This window comes from Xylocopa sonorina, chromosome 4 (genome assembly GCF_050948175.1).
Source record: "Xylocopa sonorina isolate GNS202 chromosome 4, iyXylSono1_principal, whole genome shotgun sequence".
NCBI lineage: Eukaryota > Metazoa > Arthropoda > Insecta > Hymenoptera > Apidae > Xylocopa > Xylocopa sonorina.
In genome coordinates, this window is record NC_135196.1 from 10,431,961 (window position 1) to 10,455,227 (window position 23,267).

Consider the following 23,267-nt stretch of genomic DNA (forward strand, 5'->3'; position numbering starts at 1 on the left):
TCGAATCACATAATTCCCTCTGCCGGCTCCAATTCACCTACGAGTGTTCCTGACACGCGAGCCTTACTCTTGTCAGATCGAGGCCAGGGGTAATTGATACCAGTCATTTTCCTAAGGCTTCTTCCAATTCCGTGCCAACTGCTTGCTCATCGGTATCTTGTTGGTGCGATTGCTTTGAAATCCAGCCACCTAAATCCTCAAGCTGTACAATATTGTACTTGTATACTTTTAATGACTCTGCGAGTGTGAATCAAATAACGAATATTCCCAAAAACGAACGATTTCCTTCGCCGTTCGATTCGATTGAACTTGACCGATCTTCACTATTTTCAGGTGCCCTCGTACGACACACCGTTCCGGCGGAAGTTAAGCGTCTTGACCGGTGTCAAGCGGACAGAAGTCGAAGGGGGTGCCATCGAGTACGTCGCAGCGGCTCGTCGAAGGAGAAGTGCAGGCAGGCACGTGACACGAGTGCCGTGGCCTGAGACACTTGTTGCACGACTGCTCTATCTCGAGGAGTCTGCCGCAGGATTAGCGAAATAACGAGAAAGTCGAAAATAAAGGGCAGCAGAGAACGTAACGGAGGGAAAAGGAAAGAATCGCGCGCGTGTCGTGGATCGTTTCAACCGAACCTCGCGGTTCCTCCGACGAACTCGTGGCATGTCGATCGCGCGTCCTAGGACGACGCTAGGGATGATCGCTCGCGACTCGTCGCGGGGCCACCTCGTCGTGTGATGCTGCCACGGTCATCGCCGTCGATTCGTCAGCTCGCGAGTGTTCGCCTGTCGCGCGGTTCCCTCTGGCTCCAGTGAAGTCCGTTCCAGGAGTTCTGTCACGAAACGCGATCCAACGAGTCGATACCAGGGCGAACGGGGAATATGAGCGTGATCGTGCGTACCAACCGGTGACACCGGTTGCGATCGCTTGTGCGTGGCTATCGTCGCTGGTAACTCGTAGTCGGCGGACGACTATCATTGGGACGACGGATATCCTCATTTGGTGAGATTCTATTCCAACACTTACGAGTTTCGAGCCAATCCCTAAGATTACCATTGAAAAATGACGCTTCACAATCACGCTTCGTTAATACTCGACCCTATGTCTTGCGACTGGACCCTCGACAGATCTAACCTGGAACGCGTGATTTAAAATCCGCAGGCGGATACCGTCAGGCGCGTAGACCGGTGGGTTCGACGAGGCCAGGAAGTAGAGAAGACCGGAAGGCTGGATCACCTCCGTGGAATGTCTTCAGGCGCCAAGCGGCTGGTGCAGTCGCTTCGTGGCCGCAGCGGTGGTGGCAGGGGCAGTGGCGGTGGCCGTGGCGATGCTGGCGGCGGGGAAGGCAGCGGCGGCGGTGGCGGCGGTGCGAGCACCAGCGCTACCAGATTGTGCCATTACGATAGCGGTCACGAGCTGGACGAGATCTCGGTGGTTGGCGCCGCCATCAGGGGTAGCGAGGGCCTTCCCACTCCCACGACGCCCTGCCATTGCGGAGGCCTCAAGTACGGCAGCGGGCAAACCCTTTACAGCATCGCCGGCCTGGTGCCCCCTGCGCCCGCTGCACCTGCGCATGGAGCCCAGTCAGGTGAGTGTTTTAGTTATGCACGCGAACGTTTTGCCTAGCCTGAACAACACACCGGGCAAGCTCGAGGACAAGAAACGAGGAGCACTTTCGCGCTCCGAAGAACGCGTTGCCAGGGCTGACGTGGCGCAACGCGAGCCTGAGGATATGATTCTACCTAGCGAAGTGCGATGCACTGTTCTATTGTCTCGTGATTTGGTATTTTTTACTGCGATAAATCTTTAGTTTCTTCGTATCGAGCTAGTTGGAGGTGATAGGAACATCTTTGCCAAGCAGATTTTCTAGGAAAAATCTTGGCGTAAATGTATGCGGTGGAAAAAGTTAAACGCCATTGTTGCGCTCTTCAAATGCGACGTTGTATCACTTTGCGTGCAACGTGCGGCCTCGGCTTCGAGTTGTTGTTTTATGCTTCGAAGTAGTTCAACCATTGAATTTCAAAGTTTAAATTCTTTAAAGAGTTTCGAAGTGGCTGTTAAAATCCTCCGCAAATTTCATTTAAACTCGTTTTACATATTTATCGTTTACTTTTTAAATGTTACCGCGATGATACATAAATACGCGAACGTCCCGCAATTTTTCAACTATCTCCGAATGCCAGTTGATGGCATGCAAATCGCAGATTGAGTTAAGAGAATGGTAGGGAAACAGGTACTTGTGACGGAAATACTCGCGCAATGCATCACGTGGCAAGTAAGCCCCTTGAGTACTTTGCAATTCCCAGACGTCATTCCCATAGATCGATCGGTCCATATTTCCTTTTAAAATAGTTATAACCCCGCGTAACCTGTTTTTCCAGTTCTTAAAATAAAGGGAACCGTGGAAAAACTGTGACGCGTTTTCCAATTTGCATCGAGATTGAGATTTCCGTGAAACAAGTACTTTCTCACCAGATCGCAGCTGTTGAGTTCGTAGAATCGATAATTTTCCACGTTAAAAATACTCGTCCTTGAAAAATTTCGTTAAACCTGATCTCAGATAATATTCGATCACGTTGAAACGCAATACGTCATTCGCAAGTTCCTGGTCAGCAACTACCAAAAAATTTTTCCGCCGCTGTTTGCACAAAGGTATTTCTTGTCCAACAATTTCGCTGAAAAGAAATATGCACCATTGTGGCGGTGCATGCATGCTGTTCCTGACTGTCTCTGCACGGTGTTACGTGTAAGAGTATAAAGGATAGGGATTTATTTCAATTCCTGTCCAAGTCCGCGCAGATTTTTATTTTTTCGGTTGAATAATTCATGGAACCGTCATCCTTGCGTGCGATACGCTAGGAATTCTTTTAATATTTGAGGAATAGCTTTTTGCGGTCTTTAATGGCGCCTCCTTTTGTCGTGCAGCGTGTCGCGAAACTGGAGCACACGTGTACGTCTACGCACATCCTCCAGATTTTAGGTCTCATTATTTTAACTTTAATTAAATTTTTTGTACCCGACGTGGTAATAATTTTATTAATTCAAAGGACGAGATGGAATTTGTGTTTATAATAGATTCCAGTTTGTGCGGCGATGAACGAAATTTAATTTATAATAATAATGACTAGCAATTTCGATGTGACTGACAAGCAAAGTACTGCGGAAATCCTTGATATTCAGGGTACAGTAGCTGATAACTGAATTTCGATTGTAGCTGGTCTGTGCTTTTGGAATTTCTCGGAATTAATTTAAATCCATGAATGAAAATTTGTTTCGACGCTATTATCGTCTCAGATTAAAATTTAAAGTCTATGGGAAATTTTCGTTCAATTGATTATTCGTAAATTATTTTCTCGTTCCCTAGAATCCGTAGAAATGATTTCCCATAGAAACTTTCGATAGAGTATCGAGGCGATCATTTCTTTTTTTAGACGCCTTTATTACGTGGACGCTAAAATATTCAAAGCGTATGAAAAGCGGATGTTCTCGGTTCAGACGAGTTTCCGTTGACCATTCTCAGGGAACGTTGCTGTAACACTTGCAGAGTTCGCCTTCCTACTTCTAAAAGTTTTAAGCGCGACGGGCCGAGCAAGAAAGTTCACGTAGGCAAGTGTTCTGTCGTAAGACATTTCCTGAAATGGTCGTCCATGGTCGAACAAGGAACTCCATTTCTAACTGGACCAATTTTCTTCCGTCGATCTCAGAGAATTTACGCCACTCGCCGTACAAATCTCTTGATATGAAAACCGTTCATTCAAGCGCAAACAAATTATTTTTAAGCGTCGTCTTCTCTTCAGTTCTCCATATCGTTTCGTATTCCTAACCGATCGAAGCTCTGACGTGTACAGACATGTTATATACATTTTCTAAAACAGTAAAACGCTACTGTTATGTGGCAAATGTATCATAATTGCGTACTCAGAGCCTCGGTTTCTCGATTAGAGAGTTCATAACTGGATTTCGGGGGTGCGATCACAGTCAGTCGCATCGCGCGTGGGGATGGTTCTCAAGAGGTTCGCGCTCTTAACGAGTCTATCGACTGGCGTGATTTCACGTTTATGATTCATCACTGGTATTGAGTAGAATAGTTAAGATGCTGGAAGCGTAAGACCCTAATTCTCAATCGAAACGTAGAACAGGATTCTTGGTCGAGAGTTGATCAGAAATGGCGCGGTGCAAGTGTTCATCGCAGAAACATCGCAGTGGAAAGCTCGACTTCCTTATAGACATATATCTTCGAATAAAAAAAAAAAGATCGCACATCTCGCGCAGACTTTGGAGGAACTAACGAAGTAAAGTAACCTCTATCGTCGTCCGTTCCAAGGAATTGTTTAATTCCCAATACTTAAAGGAACATCCATTTAATCAAGCGGCTCCAGAGAAAGGTAACGCGTCGGAAGCGAGCATTTTCCTGCAGAAAAGTGTGCATACGAAGTACGTGCGGCCAGCGGCATCTGCTTATGCTGAAACATTCAACGGAAGGCTGGCGTGCTCGTTGCTCGGTATCAGGGGGAAAAAAAGCTGCAGTTTGCGTTGCTGAGTGTGCACGTATACATAATACAGGCAGGGTAATGTCTCTCGCGGGGATCCAGCAAGCGCCTACGATACGGGGCTAGCACTTTTCTCTGCAATTTGCCTTTAGATGTTATCCGCAAATTATTCGCCGTGATTTGCTCGCTGCTACGACGTTAAGTGCGTGCATTTCCGGGCGATAGCCCGCCGCGTAAAGGTTTTTGCACCGCCGAAAGCTATCTCGTTCGGCCAGCTATACGGAACCCGTCCGAGCGGAAATTTCTTCTGATGCACTTTCCGTCGATGCACACGCGACTTCGGTTACCTAGAACGCTTCTCTGTAATTTTTCACGATTCTCCGTTAAAAATCACCGTCTACGACGCTTCTCTGTTCGAGATGCAAACGTAGAAGTGGAAATAAATGTTGCGACACTTTAGAGAAAAAGTTCGAGGTGCACGCAACGACGAAACGAGCGCGTGGAGTTCGTTAAACTTTTCGCTGTTCATACGTCACGTTTTAAACTACTCTCTCTCAGTCGTACCTCGAGCACTCTGGGAAATTTCGAAATACCGCACGCGGGAACGTGGAAACCGTATAAAACTGACGTCGCCGCTTCGTAATTAGCGATATCAAGTCGAATAGTTTCGTTGTATAAACGCCTTCGAAGGGCGGCGCGGCGGCTGGCCGCACCGGCAAAACCCAGATGTGATATTTCAGCGACGTAATTAAACCCGGCCACGGCTCTGGGCATCGCCGGGAAGTTACGAAATAATTTGCGAATTCGCGCGTTAGCACCCTTCGCCGGTCGAGCGGAAAACCGTGGCGAACTTTTCATCGCTTCCGGTTTCTTGTACCAGCCCCGCGCCTCTTCCATTCCTATCGCTGTTGTTAACTTATAACGACCAACGTTTTCTTTCGTACTCGCGCTTTCAATTTGCGATTAATTATTTATGGGATTCGTCCTCTGCGAGCGCGAACGGATGCACGCAAGTATATATATCGTGCGATCAGAATATGCGCGTGTCTACAGCTGAACAATTTTGTTACAACGTAACGTAAAGCTTGGAAGCCGGGAAATTCCACGGCATGGAATTTCGTGCAAGGTTTCTCCAGCGACATTTACGACTTCCTGAACAATAGATGTGTGAGGAACCATAAACATTTCCCGGAATTTTTCAATGCGCATACCTTGGAGGGGATGATTTCGTAGCTATACCGCATAGTTTGCGAGGGAAAAACGTTGATCTATATTCATTAATCAAATCTGGGAAAGTATTCGAAGGTAAAATTGTAAGTCTACGTGTTACAGACATTTGCAGCGATAGATAGCCGTCAAAATGAAATTAGGGCGAGACGCGTACGATCATTGGAAACGCATTTCATTGAAAAATCTCTCGTGACGCAGAACAAACGCGGAGAAGTTCGAATCGATCGCAGGTGCGTTCTGTTCGCGATATAACGTCGGTCCGTGATCCATTAGCGAAATTAATTTTTCTCTCCTCGCTAATAACGTTCGATCGAGACTGCAGACACGCGGAATAATTAGTGCAAGGTTCGATGGTTCTTGAAAAATTTTGCACGCCAAGTAGACCGCTAGAGCGTGAAAACTGCAGGTGAAACAAACGTAGAAACCAACAGGAACGAACGCACAGGCACTGTCGTGGAATTAACGCGGTATCTAGCCGCGAGTCGAGCGACGAAACACGAGTCGAGGCATGAAAGAGCACGTCAGCTCTGAGAGCGATCGGAATGCAAAATGGGCAGGATAACCACGCGAGTTAGATAACGTACAATCAAAGCCAGGCCTGCTAATGATCTTATCGGTGAATCTGCCAACCGGCCGTTACTGTTAACGGCGCATTCGGAATGAGAAATCGTGGACGTTAATGCGATTTTGCGACAGCCGTGCATCGATCCTGCCCAATGGATACGGGCGTCCATATGCATGACGCGATCCACGGAAGTAAACTGGACCAATTAAATTGCCAATTGGATAATCGGCTCTCGTTCATTTTCCACTTTTCCCTCGCACGCTTCTCGTCACGTTTGTTACTCGTCGCTGGCGTCATCTTGCACTTATCTGTTTCTAGAATTGCATTTTAAATTTGACACAAATTAATTAGCACATCTTGCAATAAGATTCTGATCTGTTACGGAAAGGAAGATCACGCTTGCGTCGTTTACACATGGTTACAAGGTTAATCGTCAATCGAGCTAGATGTTCTGCACTTTCTTTCGTACTCTACTGCATGATAGATGTTAGAACAGAGATGATGGGAATCGAAAAGCACTTTATTACCCGTCGTACGATATCACGAAGGATTTTTCAATTATACTCGCGGATAACATGCAAACTTCGTGTACCTCGGAAAGATTCAGTAGTAATAATGGAACACGGGAAATCGGCTTAGGTTCCGCGCCACAGAGAACTCGACTGTATCCAGCTGGCGTACATCCAACGTCCTTTCATCGCTTGCTCGTGTTTGAATTTTAAATCGCTACAAAGCGAACCCCTACATTCATAAATCTATTTTGTAACCTGATTGAAAGGTGTGGGGGTTGATGCGGCGAGTTAAGACGGTTTCGGAATGCGGATTGATTCTAGCTGACTTAAGATATTTTCCTTACACTTTAACTAGACGAATTACAAAATTTGCAACTCTTCTATGCGACCAGATAAGTTCTTAAGTCACTGCATAACTTCCTCCAGTTCCATTCGAAGCTAAGAATTTTTTCAACGAAGGAATACACGAGTGATCGAAAGAGATCCAAACGTTTAAACAGCTTTAATTACAGTATACGTCGCGTCGTATAATTGGTGCAATTTTGTAACTTGGTTAAACAACGGTGAACGAAACGACAGGAAGAACGTGGCGAGTGAAACGAGTATAGACAACTGGAACGAGGCGGAACGCAGTTGCGATTGCACCCACGATGTCTTTCCGTCCTCGATTTTATGGTGCCCGGGAAATTCTTGCTGTCGAGTTGTCAACGAGTTGTTAACTTCCTCCGTCAGCAGGATTTTCGTCCGCCTGTCTGACTGTTTACGCTTGCTCCATTTGTATCGTAACACAGTGGCTTCGAGCACCGCCGACACCGCCGTGAAAACATTTCCTCTCAGGTGGAATTTAGACCGCGTGCCGTCACTCCTCTTTCAAATCGTTGTTGGCACGAATTTTTGTCCACCCTTCAAGCGCAGACACAAAGGACGAGCCGGCATTGTCGTCAGCCTGAATGTAACCAGAGTAATGACAGTTATTCCATAACGATAGTTGCGTCCAGAGCCGCGATCTCGCTGGAACGATCAACATATCGCCGATAGATTTCGATGTTCGGCTAATTGATCAGGTTCGAAAGTGTCTCGAAATATTTCGTAGACGTACGATTTACTGTGACCCATTTCGCGCGATGCCTGAGCGATATCGGTGTTGTATAATTAGCATAAGAGCTATCGATTAATCGATAAGTTAATTATACTTTTAATCACGCGATACCGATGTTACAAGAATGCCAGCACGCAACACGTACAACATTTCATCTCGCTGTCACCTGTATTTTATCCAGAATATCGAGCGACACTGTACAGCTCCAATTACAGAAAATTGGTACCGCTATATTGTATATCACGAAAATTGCCGCATGAACGCTTCTATTGATGCGCATGCACATTCAGTGCTACAATAGATGTATCGTGATACGCGTACCTCTGTGAAAGAACCTTTTCACTCTGTATCGCCGTAAAAAAAAAGGGAAGAAAGAAACAGGTTGCGTAGTATCGCTCAAAAAAAGAAGACTCGAGGGTGTCCATCTACCACCGAATTGCAGCAACGGGTGATACTCGCACAGACGCAGAGGAGTGGTTGTCCTTGAAACGATAGATCCTTTGACCTGAGCCTCAGCAATCTTCCGTTCGCTCTCGAAAGAAGTTCTTGGTTCTCGCCTCGATTACAGGCGATAGTCTCGTCGTTCATTCTACCGTACAAACGATACTCTTATCGCAGGGTTACAAGTGTCTCGCGATTTCTTTCGCCTCGGACAATTTACTCGTCGCACGCGATCCGACCACTTGTGTAAGGATATCAGGTGAAATCTCGATTAGTCGGCTGGTTGAATCAAACGAGACGCGAACATCGTGGATTAAACGCTCGGAAACTAAAGAGTTTCCGCTTGATCCGCGGCATCGCCGGAGACCGTCTCGTTCAGACGATGGGGGAGTTGTGTAACCAGGTTACACTCACCTCGAGACGTTGCGAGTCGTATCGATAAAAGTGCTTCCTCGGAAGCTGCTCGAATGGCTGCTCGATGTACTCGATCTAAGTATCTTTCTCTCTGTCTCTGTTAATTACAGCACGCGGTGTGCAAAAAGAAAAAGTAAATCGAACGACAAATATTAGATTTGCAATGCGCGTTCGAATAAAAAACCTGTCCGTTTCAACGATATTTCTCATTCGATTCACTTTTACAAGTATCAAGGTAAATGGCCAGTCTCGTTTCTCCATTTTTCTCGATTTTCGGAAGCCGACCTCTCCGAAGCCGCTCGATTTATCCACGAACAAACTGGCTTCTGTGACAGGAGTATTTTCGTGGACGTGTCGAAGAAACGATAGACGTGAAAGTCAGCGTGAATCGTGTGCAATTTGGAAGGTATTTAAACAAACAATCGTACAAATTTAATTGCACCCTTGAGGTTCGCAGGGTAATTAGTCGAGCCGATCGAGACGATCGGTTCTCGTTAAACTGTACTCTAGACGAAGAAAGAATCTTTCAGCGAGTCCACACGGGACTGGCAAAATTCCGTCGCCTATTCCTTCGAGCTTTTCCTCCTCGCAGCGAGAGCAGACGTTTTTACGGCACCTTTACCGATCCTTTCTTTCCTCCCCGTGGAAGCGGACGATTGCCTACGTGGCGCACACCTTCTCCAGCTCCTTAAGACCTCTAAATTTAACTCTAACCTTATCCAACTTCTTGGCTTCCGTTACGATCTCTGTACATATTCTCAGCAGACCTGTGGGATCTAAACTCTCGCCGTTGCTACGTCTTCATCGCGAACTTCCACTGTACGCTGCTACTCCAAGTGTCTATACAGATTTAAGTTTTCCTCCTTCGAATCGTTCGAACGAACAGACGGAAAAGAAAATGTCTAATCTCCATCGGAACGAGTAAATGATATGATTCCATATAATTCGATATTCGAAATACCCTTATCACTCTCGCTTCGCACAGTTTTAGTTAACGCGAATTAATTCGATCAGGCCAATTTTCAGCCGGAGATAATTCGCGGACACGCTAGGTTGGGAAGAAGGTCGCAGCTCGTATAACCGATCCCATGGAAATTTCTCAAAGCCTTCGTCGTCAGATAGACACCTGCTGCGTGTCGATTCGATTTAACGGTAACGAAGTGACGCCCTGGGAGCTGCATTAACGCCGCTAGCTCGTAGCGGGATCCAAAGTGAGGCTCGATGGGCCACGGTGTCTAGCGGATGGAAAGTATGTACCAACGACGCTTTAAGAAACGAACAGATGGGCTCCGGCTGAGACCCGTTTCCGGACGGGCGTTCACAGTGGATTTACTTACCTCCGCTCCATTGCAACCTCGTTTCCGCCGTCCCTCATGAAATTTTGCTTCAACCAGCGCGCGACGCGAACGTGCAAACGCCTGCTTTCAATTATATTTTAATGCCATAAACAACGCCAGAACTATGAACGCGAAATGCCAGAGGCGCGACGATTGTTCGCTGCGGAATCGCGTGAGGCTGTTTTATTGCAGCTGCTCCTTTGGGATACCATTCAGGAATGTATTGATTCAAGAAGGGGAGCTCTTTTTCCTTCTCTCATCGCTCATGCGATCCTATAAGACACAGCAATAGGGAAATCGAGTCTCATCGATGATTCTTTATATCCAAAGATGTTTCGTAGAACGTGAACACGAATGAAATAAATAGTATTCGTCACGATCGCATCGCACCGCGTTAATTGCAAATAAAGTAACCACAGAGTTGCTCAGGAATTCTCGCATGTCGCACGCTGATCGACCGCGAAATAAGCATCCCAAATGGATCACGAGATTCCGTTTAAAAGGATCGCGTAAAGTGATCTGACCCGCCTAGCGAAACGCGGAGCAGCCTCGAACGTGGGCAACGTTACATCGATTAGACCCTTGCGGAAGATTAATGAAGGAGCTTGATCCTTTCACACGGCGACGGTGCTCCTCGTTGGCTGGCCGTTTGTCCGCGGTAATGTAATTGAGGATCGAGCAGTGCTTTCTTTGTACCGCGTCTCATTGGGAGGAAACCGAGTCTGAAAGATAGGGTGGCTGGCATAAAGGGACCCGAGGAGTGGATCTATGAAATGTTAAACGGCTGGCGGGGCCTCAAATGGGATTGCGCGATCATGTGTACGCGTGATTAACGAGAGCTTCAAAGTTTCCTGCGGATCAACCGAGCGTACGTTCGTAATTCACCTGACCCGTCCTCCTGCCCTCCAACGGAGTTCGATGATCGATTAACGTCCGTGGCGAACCGTCATCGTCTCGCGCCCCTTTGTTCCGTCTTTTCTACGTCACTGTGGAGCATCGAGGGACCCATACGTGGACCCCAGTGCTCGTAATTATTCCAACGATCAACTCGTTTACTGCTTTTCGCTTCAACCTCGTCCATTTTTGTTCTACTCCGATGTGCTGGTTTTTTCTTTTAATAATATCAGCGTTTTTTATACGTTACAAATAACGCGCTCGTGTCTGAAAGCTTTCGCACGAGAGTAGAATAGAAGAGAAGAGTGGTACGTTATTTACAGGACTCGACGTTTGGATGTAACTGTGCACAATGTTCCTTCTCTCTCGCGCGAAGGAGGTCCTGTACATTTTGTTTATTATTATACGCGTTAAAATGGAAATTCTATGCGGAGATAGAGGTATTTAAACTGAAACTAAAAAGTCCTTTTAGCATAAATCTACATCGTTAAAGAGGTGGGGCAGGGGGATTCCGGGGCGAAAATAATGCTCTCGTTGGGATTAGCTTTTTAAAGGGCACAAGATGTGCTAACGCATCTCTGTTTTGCTTTCGTTGTAAAGTGGAATGAAGGCACATTATAAAGCATAAAATGCTATCAAGGGACTAGTACACGAAATCTAATTAAACAACGTTTACCTTCCTAGTACCGTTTTACTCGGTCGGTTCTAAACATTTTCTCGTAAGCATCGTGCGTTTACAGCAAGGGAGAAGACGAAAAGGGCCTCCGTTTTACGCGGAACGTTCGAAGCTCTGTCTGGATTCTAATTCAAGGAATTGGATCGATGTTTGACTAGTTGGTTTTGGGCAGACTCGGACAGTGACTGATGTTATCTGGGCAATCGATCTTACCGCTCAAACGTTTCGCAGGAGCGTCCAGGGTTTTGATATTTGTCAGAGGCAATCTCTTGGATCCTGGCAGATTATCGTGGCACCCATACAAACGCATCTGATCAATGAGAAGTAGTGCCAGCATATGGAGCTACTTTCTATTGGGCCATCGTCAGCCTACGGTTGCGTCTGTGTCGTAAGAGGCGCCAGGATATCCGAGATATTGCCTCTGTACTTTTACGTACGACGAGAACTCGAGCATTTAACGCAATTTACATTCTCACACCGCGATTTATCGATGCGAATCGGTGCACTTGGCATCGACAGCAGCGAAGGAACGGTTCCTCGGAGTCGTATATCTCCCGATCGATTCGTGATCGAGAGAGAAGAGACTCAGCCCTGTGCATTTGTTGCGGTGCCGGGGGAGACAAAGGTTTTATAGGCCGAGCAGTTGGCAAGCGAATGGACTTCGCTTGCGAGAGTTTCGAGCGTTTTAAATTCGTCCAAGCCTCTCGTCTTGTTCAACTTTGCGAACTGTATTTTCGCTCGAATAGCAAAATTATGGTCTCGTATGATATTTTACTAAAGTAGACAGAGGATCGTCTGAGTTCCAAGTCTATGATCTTTGGTTACTCTAGCTTGGTCCATCGTGGAGGTATTTCGGCTTCAAATTAGCCCTCCTTTGATTTCGAGTCGTGCAAAAGTGGAGTGGCTTTTCGTACGTACGCGCGATTAGACTTTTTGATGTACATCATTCTCGTATTTATAATCGTCGGTTGAAGATAAACTACGGTCAGCTGTATAAATCGCTATAATGGATGTGATAAATGAGGCGAAGTTGGAGTTAGGAATAAAAAGCAAGCGCGGAGCTCGTTTCTCTTTTTGAAGCGGCGCAATTTCCCAAGGAGTAAAAGGAAAGAATACGACAAAGCTGGAAGTTTGAACGCTGCTAATGGCCGGAGGTATCGTCAGAGGCAAGAAAATTTCATTGAAACGCCCAGTTTCTGAACACTATTCAATTACTTTAGTCGCAACTGCACGGGCGACCGTCTTGCCGCGCGCATTTGATCCCATCTTCGGGGGAAACTTTCGTGTATTGGATGTCAAGCTCGCGTTTCAAGTAAACGCGTGAACAATTTCAGGATAATTTGGGTCAGGTTGCACGCCTCAGGGATAAACGCAATCGTTACTCGCTGTGATGCACAGCGGCAATTAATGGAAAACATAAGTTGTATACGAATGACACTTTTCCTTCTTTCTTCCTCCTTTTTCTCCTATGTTACAATATTATTTTATTATCTACGAACGGCCATACCATTCGAAACCATACGAAAGCATCGTTATCTAAATTCCATTCTTCAAAGAAGCTTGCCCCTCTGCAAGCTCGGCTTATCTCAGCTTCGAGAAGTGTAAATGTGTCCCTAGCAGTTTCTGAAACTTCTCGATCGTGTTTGCAACTTCATTTTCTTGATGAGATAGTGTTCAGTCCTGTTAGCCGAAAAGATTGTCCAAACTTTAACCATTCCACCCATGGGTCCTGACTTGGGAAGAGTAATAAGACACAATAACGAAACAAAAAGGTCCGTTCCATCTATTTTAGATTTCGAATTTTCACCGTGCCTCAACTCAGTTTAAAAAGAAGCACATTTCTCTGGATAATCTCGAATTAATTAGCGGACCGTGTAATATATTCATACCTCGTCCTCTACCTTTTTCTTCTAAACTTGCCATTTCATTGAGTCGAGGATTTAAAGAGAAGATGATAAAACGCGAGGGATTAAAGTATATCCCTCGTGAATCTCTCAGTTTTCCCTTTTATGCCAGGTCCAACACCCTCCCGCAAAATCGGTTACCTCCGCAACAGAGAGAGAGAGAGAGAGAGAGAGAGAGAGAGAGAGAGAGAGAGAGAGAGGCAGTTCTCGAACAAATTCTACTCCTCGACTCCACGAGTGATCCAGTTCCCTGGGTCTACATTTCGGTAGGGTTTGCTTGTGTATTTACCGAACAGTCAAATCTCCTAATCTCTTTCATCATTATTCTATTCGCTGCCAGCTGTTTAACGTTTGCTACACCCTCAATGGTCCCCGCTCGGTGTGCTCGCATTAATCCTCAGTACTCTATGCACACTCGAGACCAGCGGCTGCGATAACGGTCTCTGACTTGAAAGCAATCAACCTCATTAGTTGGCGCGCCAAAGGCATACACAATTCGCACTTTAGAGTCGGATACAATAGAGAGGCATCGATCGCAGCTAACCAGTGACAAATACGCTGTCATTTACGATACTTACTTTGCTACCAACACGCGCAAACCAAAAGTATTGCTCGTGCGTTCTAATTCTTTTTTTTTTTTTATCGTGCAAAAAGGACTCCTCTAAAATTCTAATGTCGTTGAAAAAGAAATCGCAGCTCTTTTTTCTCGTTGGAGAAAAAAAATAGCGGGAAAAATTGAGAGGAAAATACATTCTATTGTCGGCGTTGTTTTTCTCATTTGGAAATATTCGATATACAGAGGGAATCAAAGCGCGCGGAACACGTTATTGTTGTCGATTCTATTTTGGGACAATTTTGTCAGCGGTCGGAATAGTATCGAAAAATGGTTTCATATTTTCAGCGATTTTCAATTCAGCGTCCTTCTGGTGGGATACAACGGTTACGTGGTTCAACTATCAGTCATTTATGATTTTACCATTCAGTGGAATTTCATTGAATTCCATAGTTTTGCGAGTCTGCTGTTGTTAATTTGTCAATAACGTTGATGAATATATTTTTAAAGTCCAACAAAATTGTAGTAAATTTCGATACAATTTCCTGTTTATTGCACGTACGCGATTACATCTTGGGATATTAGAAAATTCTGACTTCACTACTCGCGCTGTCCATGTTCGAAAGCAGAGATAACACGCGGAAATTACACTCACGGGTTCGTTTTCTGTGATACGTCCCATAGGGGTAATTCCGCTTCAGCTATTACCTCTATCTGCGCAATCTAAGCGAGGCACACGAAATCCAAGAATTCGCAGCCTGCACTGCATTCGAATCGCGCATCACATTCTTGCACGCTGTTCTTCTGTTCTTCTAAGCAATTATTAACGACAGACATCGATGGAATACATACAGCAAATAAAGTTATTATTACCACGTCGAACGTTACTTAACGTATATTTAATGTTCATTCAAAAATAGAATATTAAAAACGAGAATCGATTATTTGTATGGCTCTCAAACGTGAGAGCTTTAATGAAATTTTCCCCGTTCTGCGTGTGCCAGCCAAAATTGTATTCGAATGTAATTACAGTGCATTTTCGCGGAGCAAATCGCGCGCGTGTGAATCGCGTGTGAATCGCAATGCATACACAGAGGATACCTTTCCTTTCGAAAATTCAGCTCGAATACGTGAACCAAAATGCCTGGCGTATATCCAGCCGGTTGAATCGGAACTGTACGCCGAGTTGCCCAAAACGCATTCTGTCTGACTCGCGCAAAGTAGTTCCTCCATCTATCTCTGCGAATAACAACCGCAATAATTGTTTCATTTTTCTCTTCTACATTTTATTCAATTCAATTATTTAACATTCATCCTCAGATTTGAAGACAACAATAATTGTTCGTTACACGTATCGTCCTTTGAGTACAATCAAATTACATATAACACAAAAAAAAAAAAAAATGACGACACGCAGTAGAAAATATAAAATTCGAAAAGCATCTCGATGCACGGTCTGTTAAAGTGATAAGAACCCTGAATGACGAAGGATAAGCAGTTCGAATTGAACCAAGCGGGATACGTGAACGGTGGCGATTAACAAGACTGAGAACGGATGATTATTAGAACCCGTCTGGTTACGCGCACGTCGCTTATAACTGTCAAAAGCACGAGAACATGATAACGGATGCTTGTACGCGGCTTCCTGCGTATTTCGAGCTACGAAACGCGCGACTCCTGCGCGTCTGTCTCGCTGAATCATCCCCTGCGAATTTCTCCTGCACGCGTTGGATCGAAATCCATCGGTTAACCGGGATACGGTCGACTGTGGTCGAGCGTCACCCTTCTATGCAGATCTCGAACAGTCTGTACTGGCCAGAAAGATCGGATGGCTCGTTTTAACGCGTCCTTTCGTTATTCTTTGCGCAACAAATCGTCGCCCCTCTTGTGTCTTGAATACACAGAAATAGGTCGAACACGTAGAACAACGTTGGCTTTGGATCGTTCTCTCATTCGTATTCGAAAAACTAGCGACAAGGGTTTCAAGCAAAAGCAGGCAAACAGATGTCACTCGACGTCGCCTGGGGTGCAACTTTGTCACCGAGTGAGCCAGCAATAAATCGCCCTCTTAGCAACCCGGGATACAAGCTCGAAGCCTCGCGATAGTTTCAGAAATTGTTATATAAATATGACAATACATTCGATCTGCTTTGTGGTAATATTGAAAAACGAGTCACGTTAAAATTCGCTGTTGAAAATAGGGTTATCCGTCGGAGCGATCTTAATTAGATACTCGTCTCCACTTATCGGCGACTATTGATCCAGTAACTACCGGACCCTTCCCAATCTATCATAGAACGCCGATAAAAGAGCAGCTTTCTCTGCTTGAACGTGGCTCGCGGTTCAAAGAGCGGCAGCTCTCATTATCGTCCGGTTTTCCCGTTCTTATCTCGAACCTCCTCGTTGCTTGGAACCCCCGATTTTTCCTCCACTTAATTGAATCCCGGTATCTTCGTGGTCGCGACGATTCGACAGAGGATTCCTGGCTGTGCTCGAAGAGAGCAGCTTCGCCGCGAGCTAGAAGAATTCGTGGAGAGGAAGTTCCGGCTGTTCCAGCGAAGCTTCGCCCGCGTAAACACGACTTTGCATTCTGTCCACGCGCGCCTCCCCCCGTGCATGATAGCGTATGTAGCTGGCTGCATCCTTGAATACCAAGTTATTGCTGAACAGACGCGATTCCGATGGTCGAAAGTTTGCCACCGGCTGTAAGTGCGTGTAGCATTGAAATAAAAATGGGTAATGTCGTAACGGTTGCTGAAAACGGACTTTGTCTCGCGTTCCTCTGCATTCTGTACATTTTAGGAAGTTCATAGAGGTCGCAGATTGGTCGTGAATTATGATTCTTGTCGAGGTATTTGGATTTACGCATGGCTAATCCTTTCATCTGCTATGAGAGTGCGATGATGATAGAATTAATCGATGTGGGAGCGAATGAAAATTATTATGGTCTTTGAGGAACTTAACTTAAGTTGCTAGAGTAATAAATTGCTCATACGTCGCTTGTGACACGAATTTTGTAGACAGAGTTTGATATCTCGTAAGCAATTCGTAGGTTCGCTGTGGTCGATGTTATTTAGTGCGGCTTGTGGATGCTAATCAGTTGTTCGATGACCACGATGGTCAATCGTGGCATTAAAGTGGCCATTAACTTTGTAACAAAAATATTATTCGCTGATTATCGAAACTTATTTCATTTAAATTTAATCAATCAGCCTTCTTTGCGACGATAAACGTATTGTAATTTATTCTCGAGGGCCATTTCGCTGATGCGATCATACAAAACGAATTCCCACGCTTTAGTTTCGCGCACAAATCCCATCCATATTCCTGGCACTGTTAAAAACCTGTTACAAGATCCGAAATCTGGCCACTGGTGAAACTTCAGCAGCATCGCGAGCACGTAAAGAAGTCAACGTTCACACGAGCGACCCCAAAAATCGCTCTCTTTCGTCCTCAGTCGTGCTTTCCCCTTGACAGTATCATTTTTTCCACCGTGGGCAGCTCGCAACGCGCCGCGAAACTAAACGGTCTCTAAATTTCTCACGACCCGTAAAGTCGTTACTGCAGCGCGAAATGTTCCCTCTAACGGTTTCAACGCCCGCTCGTTTAAGCCGTGGAGGGACAGGGGGGTGCCCGTTAAATCGGAAAAAGATTGATTCGGTCAGCTCGTTACGCCTCGCGGCTACTTCTTTCGCGCGAGAACCAAGATTTAGCCGTTCTTTGCGGATTTAACGATACACCCAACGGGGATCCACGGAGTGGTGGAACTCGAAAAGCACGCGGACGATCGATTTCCGTCGACGAGAGAGCGCTCGGACACGAGAAAGGAAGCCGCGAGAGTCGGAGGATAAAGATGATGGAACCACCGCTGATTTTGGCGAGCCGTATTTCAAAAGAAGAGTTCGAAGTACTCTACAGTCTACAGAGTGGTTGAAGAGAAGCGTGGAATAGAGGAGAGAAGTGTCGGATACCGGGAATGAGGTGGATGAGGAATTTAAAGAAACGTGTAAAGGGTAGCGCGGCGGACGGGGAACGAAGAAACGAGGCAAAGGGCAGGGGAGGGCGTTTAATGCTGAGCTTGCTAGCGAACTCATTAGTAAGTCCGCTAAGTCTACTTAGCGGACTGATGCATTAAACGCGAGGATATTCAAGCCAAGTTCGAGACCTGTGTGCGCGCGCGAGATGGAACAGTTGCGCGAGTGAAGACGCGCGATCGCCACGAGTGAAAAATTCCTGTAACGCGACTAAATAGACAGGACAATAGCGTGGATTCTGTTCTAGATCATCGATCATTAAGACGAGACTGCGCCACGATCTCTTCCTTCGTTTACACTTCTTCTATAACGCGATAAAAAGTTATGTAACTCGAAGTGTATTAGGTAACACCGGAAGCAGCTATCGAGACTATGCAGGGTAGGTTATAATGTCATTTATAGTTGGCAAAGTGGCTTCAAGGGGTCGATTGATTTTGGACATTGAGTGGCTGTTAGGGATAATCGCTTGGAAAAGGTTTACGATCAGCTTCTGGGGAAAGTATTGAAGAAGAGAAACAGAGAATATCCGCAAGATATCCTATCGTTAAATTGTTATCCTTTCTGATAACACACGAGACCTCAACGATAGAAATTAGAAACGTACAACTTTGATTTCACATATTGAAACATATCCACCAATTACTAACGCAGCGAACACTTTAACCAGCTTCGTGGCAAGAAGGCAAGAGAGATCGCATATAAGCACATTTCCTCGTAAATGGCTAGCCCGGAAGAGTGACGGGAAAAGGCCGTGCGAAGCGTGAAAGGACGTATGTGCCGAGGGATTCATTTAGCCGAACGCGTATTTCCTGCCAGGGTCGTATCTACGCCGGCGATCGTTCTCCCGTGGAACCAGCCCCTATAACGGATTATCCAATGAACGTCAGGTGGAAATCAAACGGCACGTACTCTCAGATCCGAGCGATAGCTCGCGCCCCTGATTGCTAGGGGGTTGGTATTGTTTGGGGCGGCGTGGCAACGATCGCGTCGATACGCCGCGGCTTCTAAGAATACCTCGAGCTCGATAAGTGGAGTTTGACGATGATACGGTTCTCTACTCGCATTGTACGAGAAAGATCAGGAAGTCGAGGGGGGGAAACCGCGCGAACTTTCCTGCTCGCGCGCGATACAGGAAGCGTGACTGAACGTTCCTTGAATTTACGGCAGATCGAAAAAATTGCAGCGACAGTGTAAGAACGCGTGCTTGGTAAACTCGGAGAGTCGTCATCGGGAAGTTTCGATGCACGGAAGGAATCGATCGCGAGACGATCGTGGTTTTTGCGAAACTTGATCGAGGACAATGGCGAGACGAAGCGGGCAAACGGCAGTTTGGTGTCGCGGATATTACACTGCAGAGGCTTGTGAAGTACCCGAGAGTAATAGCGACGAGGCGAACGAGTCGTTTACATGGCGTTGCGAGCGTTACGATTTGAGGAGTACCTGTTCTGCAGGTACTAGTGTTCCGACAGTGTACTCGGGGGTACAACTGGTAAATTGGAATGGTTTGCGGTTAGGCAGCCGCGGAGGCGCATTGCGAGCGTTGCATATGAAGACGGAAGCGTTACGACTCCCGTGGCTGCTCTTCTGAGGAGTATGCGCGATTAGAGACGCCTTCGAAGATGGAGAAATTGAAAATGAGGTTCGCAGTCTGTATCTATGTATTCGATGATTGTATAGGGTAGAGTTGGAAGGTAGTTACACACGCGTACCTATTCCTTTTTTTCCTAGAGAAGCTTTATATTACGATTAATGTAGTAGTTCTTCTTTCCGCACAAGTCGCAACAGCTGAATTCCGTACGATGCACGCATCGCATTAATCTTACGTAAAAGAAGCATGCACGTCTTCGTTTAAATCCACGTGATGCTTATATCGAGAAAAATATCGTCCCACGTACTTTATATTCTCGTATCTTCCGTCTGACCCATCCCACTTGTATAGAAGGCGATAAATTTCCATTATCACGCACTATATCCTATATCCGCAATAGTCCTTTGAATTTTTAATATAAATTCTCTCGTACACCATTAGATTTTTATCCATTTTGTCTTTTAGAGAATTCTACTCGGAAATGGATCGCTAAATCCGAACACTCCCTTTTCGTTGATCGTTTTTATCTTCCACGTTCGCGTTATTTTTACACGAAGCCCACTGGAAAAATCTGGGCTGGCCCATCGAACACCGTTGCAAGTCTGGAGGGCGCTTGCGAATCAATGTCCCTTCCGTCAGGACTCATAAAACACTCGCGAATGACGTCCTCGAGCGGAGCAGCCGCGCGTCCAACGGACGTTTACACCCTCGACGAACCGAGAGAGCTCGCCCCGCGTATGGACGGGCAGTTTTTCGTGCCCGGAACCCCGCATCCCCTGGAAAACCAGCCGCCGCGCGTTTGCCTGTTTCACTTGCAAATCTCCGCGCGGAGACGCGATGCGGGTAAATATTGGCACGCGGAAACGTTGACGCTGAGAATTCCGGAGAGAGGCGAGAGCACACAGGGGACTCTCGTTGGAGCCGGCTGCGTGTCAATACCGTCAAAGAGGTTGCACGCGCGACACTTTGAGTAACTCCCGCTTTTGTAACCCCTGCTGATTTATTTGACCCCCGCGCGGCGATACACGCGTCCACGCGCGCGCGTTTCCGCCCCGCTTCGTTCGTCGATGGTGGTCGATTACCGTGCAATATCGCGCCACGGTAATTTGACGTATGGCCCGCGCGATTCGAAATAAATTGATGGCGAGAAGCGTCGATGATAATAATTGCCGATATCGTGGATCGCGAGTAAATAACCGGTGGAAGAAATTCGCGGACACGAGGGCTAATGTACTCGGTCCCGTGGCAGGGGTTGAATGTCGATTAGCCGTGTTAATCGCGACACGCGCGCCAGTTCGTCCATAAAATTATACATTTCCAATAATCGTGTGTAACGCGATGTTTGATTTTGCATGGAACAAGTTGGTTCCGTGTGGATACGTTGGACTACGATCCGCAGGACGGTGCATTGTTTTAGAAAAATGGCGAAAATGGCGCGGCGCCATTTCTCTTCTTCATTGATCATCCGTAAGCAGACACGGCCCGACTCGACGCTCGATGGTGATTTAGATGGCATCCGTGCATGGTTCGCGGTCGGTGGACGTTGTTCCACTGACATGAATATTGCACCGTGACTCGCCAAAACCGACTTGGCACGTTCGCCAAAGTTGCATTCCGCGTGCATCCAGAAAATTGTTCCGAAAGTAGCCAACATAAACCTGAATATAGAGCGCCGCTATAAAATAGTTATTACCAGCGTTACAATTACTTATGTCGTGTAGACGTTTATTAACCGCGATAAAAATGTACGATAAGGTCATCGTTTGGACAAAATGGTAGCGAAGAACGTAAAAGAAAAAATGGATCGATACGGTTCGTTGTACGCTTGGATCTTTTTTTTCTTTTAATATTTGCTCGAAGTTTACTGAAAAATTTACGTATCGATCTTCTTAAAGCCTGTTTAAGTATAGATGTTGGATAAATGAAAGGAAATTGTGTTCGCGGAGGATCGTCCGCTCGAGCCGGTTCTCGAGTGGAAACCGTTGCTCGTTTGTCTCCGTTTATCCATTTATCGTGATCACTCCGATCAAAGGGTAACACGGTTTTCTGGGTTAAACAAGTTCGAATAAAGTTAGCCAAAGTTCCCAGGTGCCTCGAAGCCGAGCCGTGGCTGCAACTTTGCCGGAACTTCGTTCTGAAATTGTTGGGGAGCTTTGACCGCAAGGTGAGCTGTCAAAGAGGGGCGCGAGACCGGAAGCGCGAACCGCATTATTAGCTCGCGCCTCTGTTTCAGATAATTGCCACGTGCTCGTTGCGAGTATTTGGCCAAGTTTCGTTCGGCTGCAACGGAACAGAGAAAACTATAACGCTCCCCCTTTTTTCTGTTCCATTCGTTTTGCCAACTGCCGGCGGAAGTTGAACGTTCGTCATGTATCCCGTTGAAACGTACCACTCGAAACGACGCGTCTATTAACGTTTCACATCTGCAGCCTTGTTCGTGACGCTCAGATTTTGTATTCATTATTTGTGTCCCACGTTCCTGTCGTCGTTAATTTGTTTTTAAAATTCAGACACAATTGAATTTATATTCAATTTACCGTTTATCGTTTAATATTATATTCTGTTTCAAACATTAATAGACATTCGTAATTGTCCCTACTGAAATCGTCACGAAGCAGAGTTGATGACAAATTTAATTGCTGTTTTTTGAAATTTTTCTTTTAATCTTCTCACGGAAAATCTGACTACGTTCCTACTTAATTTTAATATAAACCCAGAGGGGCTTTAATCCTCTCAGGAGGAATCGTAGAGAAATTCGTAGTACCGCGTTTCTTAAGAGCAGGACCCTTTCTGGAATCCCTTTTCGAATATTTAGTTCCCTTTTTGCAGCCGTGAGAGTCCTCTTCAGGATCTACGAGTTCAATTTAAATTCTTTTCAGCGTTTCTTCTTATCCTCCTTTAATCGCTGCGTCAATGCTGACTCGTTTATGCCTCCTGATATAAACAGTGATCTATATAATCAAAGTAGAAAGGTTCCATATCGCGCGAGTTGCGTCAATCCGTAATACACCAGGCTGGTAGCTGTTCAGTTTCACATCCGGTTATCCACGCGAACTTAACTCTCCAACGGCCCTCTAACTCCGCGTTACGTTCGCGCGTATCCAATAGCACCCCTCGAACGTACTTTCTCCCTTCAAGTTTTCCAATCTCCTAGCAGCCTGTCGATTTGCATCGGGCTCGTTTGCGTATATTCCAGTGGCACCTCGAATTCACATCGGGTTCGTTCGCGGAGTTCCATCCCACCGTTGCATCCTGATCTCGCGTCACGTTCGTCCACGCGTGACGAATCGCGTCCCCATCGCTCCCAGATTTTACATCCAGTCTTCTCTCATCTGGAAATAGTAATTACAATAGGCTCAGTAAATATTGAACGATAATCTTACGGTAAATTAATACGATTCGAGATGAGAATTAACGCGCTGAGAACACAGGGAACGATCCTCTTTTCGTCCTTTGTGAGAATTTCGAACGCGAACCTGGTAGAAACTGCGAGCAGTAGATTAACGGAATCGAATACCAGAGTGCGAAGGTAT

General features: G+C 46.0%; 1 protein-coding gene across 1 annotated transcript in view; it reads left to right on the forward strand.

The window, feature by feature from the left end:
* The first annotated feature begins 882 nt into the window (after window positions 1–882).
* The window catches only part of LOC143423164 (uncharacterized), an 84,380-nt gene continuing 61,995 nt past the window's right edge, over window positions 883–23,267 (forward strand). The window contains exons 1-2 of the mRNA XM_076894287.1: window positions 883–999; window positions 1,159–1,585. Of these exons, the coding sequence (XP_076750402.1) occupies window positions 1,243–1,585 (343 nt within the window). The 5' untranslated portion in view covers window positions 883–999; window positions 1,159–1,242. The remainder of the gene's footprint in view (window positions 1,000–1,158; window positions 1,586–23,267) is intronic.